The 948-nt window shown below is 34.0% G+C and overlaps 1 protein-coding gene across 1 annotated transcript; it reads left to right on the top strand.

Annotated features, from left to right (window-relative positions):
• Positions 1-130: 130 nt before the first annotated feature.
• LOC107735719 (tau-tubulin kinase 1-like) lies at positions 131-939 on the top strand (the record flags this gene model as incomplete). Its single annotated transcript, XM_016547312.1, has 3 exons — positions 131-226; positions 393-518; positions 850-939. Coding segments are annotated over exons 1-3 (306 nt in total), but the record flags the coding sequence as incomplete, so codon positions are not given.
• Positions 940-948: the final 9 nt, after the last annotated feature.

Here is a 948-nt window from a genome sequence, read left to right as displayed (position 1 = left end):
GGAATCAAACTCGGGTCGCCGTGAGCGCAGTTGCGCTGTATGTCGCAACTAACCACGAGGCTATTGGCGCCGACATAAGAACAATTTTTTTAACAAGAGCACAGTTTTTAAATTTTTTTACTCTTTTTAACAGGAAATGGGTCGTCATGATGATTTGTGGTCATTGTTTTATATGCTGGTGGAGTTTACTGTTGGACAATTACCATGGCGTAAGATAAAAGATAAGGTAAGACACTTGTATCACACTCCCATTAGCCAGTCACTATGAACATAATGGAACTGAAATGAGTGAATTAATCCTCATTGTTTTAAGAGCTTTTGTTTTAAATATTTAAAGCTTTCAGGGTTGTTTTTGCTGTTAATTGTGTCCGTAATGTGCATCTGATGAACAGGAGCAGGTGGGACAGATTAAAGAGCGCTACGAGCACAGGATGCTGTTGAAACATATGCCTGCTGAGTTTCATATCTTCTATGACCATGTGCTGGATTTAGATTACTACACCAAACCTGATTATCAGGTAAACCATTCATTTTTCAACAAGAATGAATTAACTTAATCAAAAGTGACAAAGACATGTTTAATATTATAAAAAAGTTTTATTTCAAATAAATGCTGTTTTACAATATAATAAAACAGAAAACAGCTATTTTAAATTGCAATTATGTCACAATATCACTGTTTTTACTGTCTTATAATCAAATAAATGAAACCTTGTTGTGCATAAAAGACTTTTAGAAACATTAAAAAATTAAACAGACCATGAACTTTTGAACTTTATATATAAATAATTTTTTTATGCAACTATTTTGAGTGAAAAATGTATTTACTTCTTCCTTTCTCTGGTCTAGTTGCTAATGTCAGTATTTGAGAACAGCATGAAAGAGAGGGTGATAACAGAAAACGAGCCTTATGACTGGGAAAAATCTGGAACAGATACGGCCCTCCCC

This window comes from Sinocyclocheilus rhinocerous, unplaced genomic scaffold (assembly GCF_001515625.1).
Source record: "Sinocyclocheilus rhinocerous isolate Xijiao unplaced genomic scaffold, SAMN03320098_v1.1 C36257540, whole genome shotgun sequence".
Lineage (NCBI taxonomy): Eukaryota > Metazoa > Chordata > Actinopteri > Cypriniformes > Cyprinidae > Sinocyclocheilus > Sinocyclocheilus rhinocerous.
The sequence above is the reverse complement of the archived record's forward strand: the minus strand, read 5'-3'. Positions and strand labels throughout refer to the sequence as shown.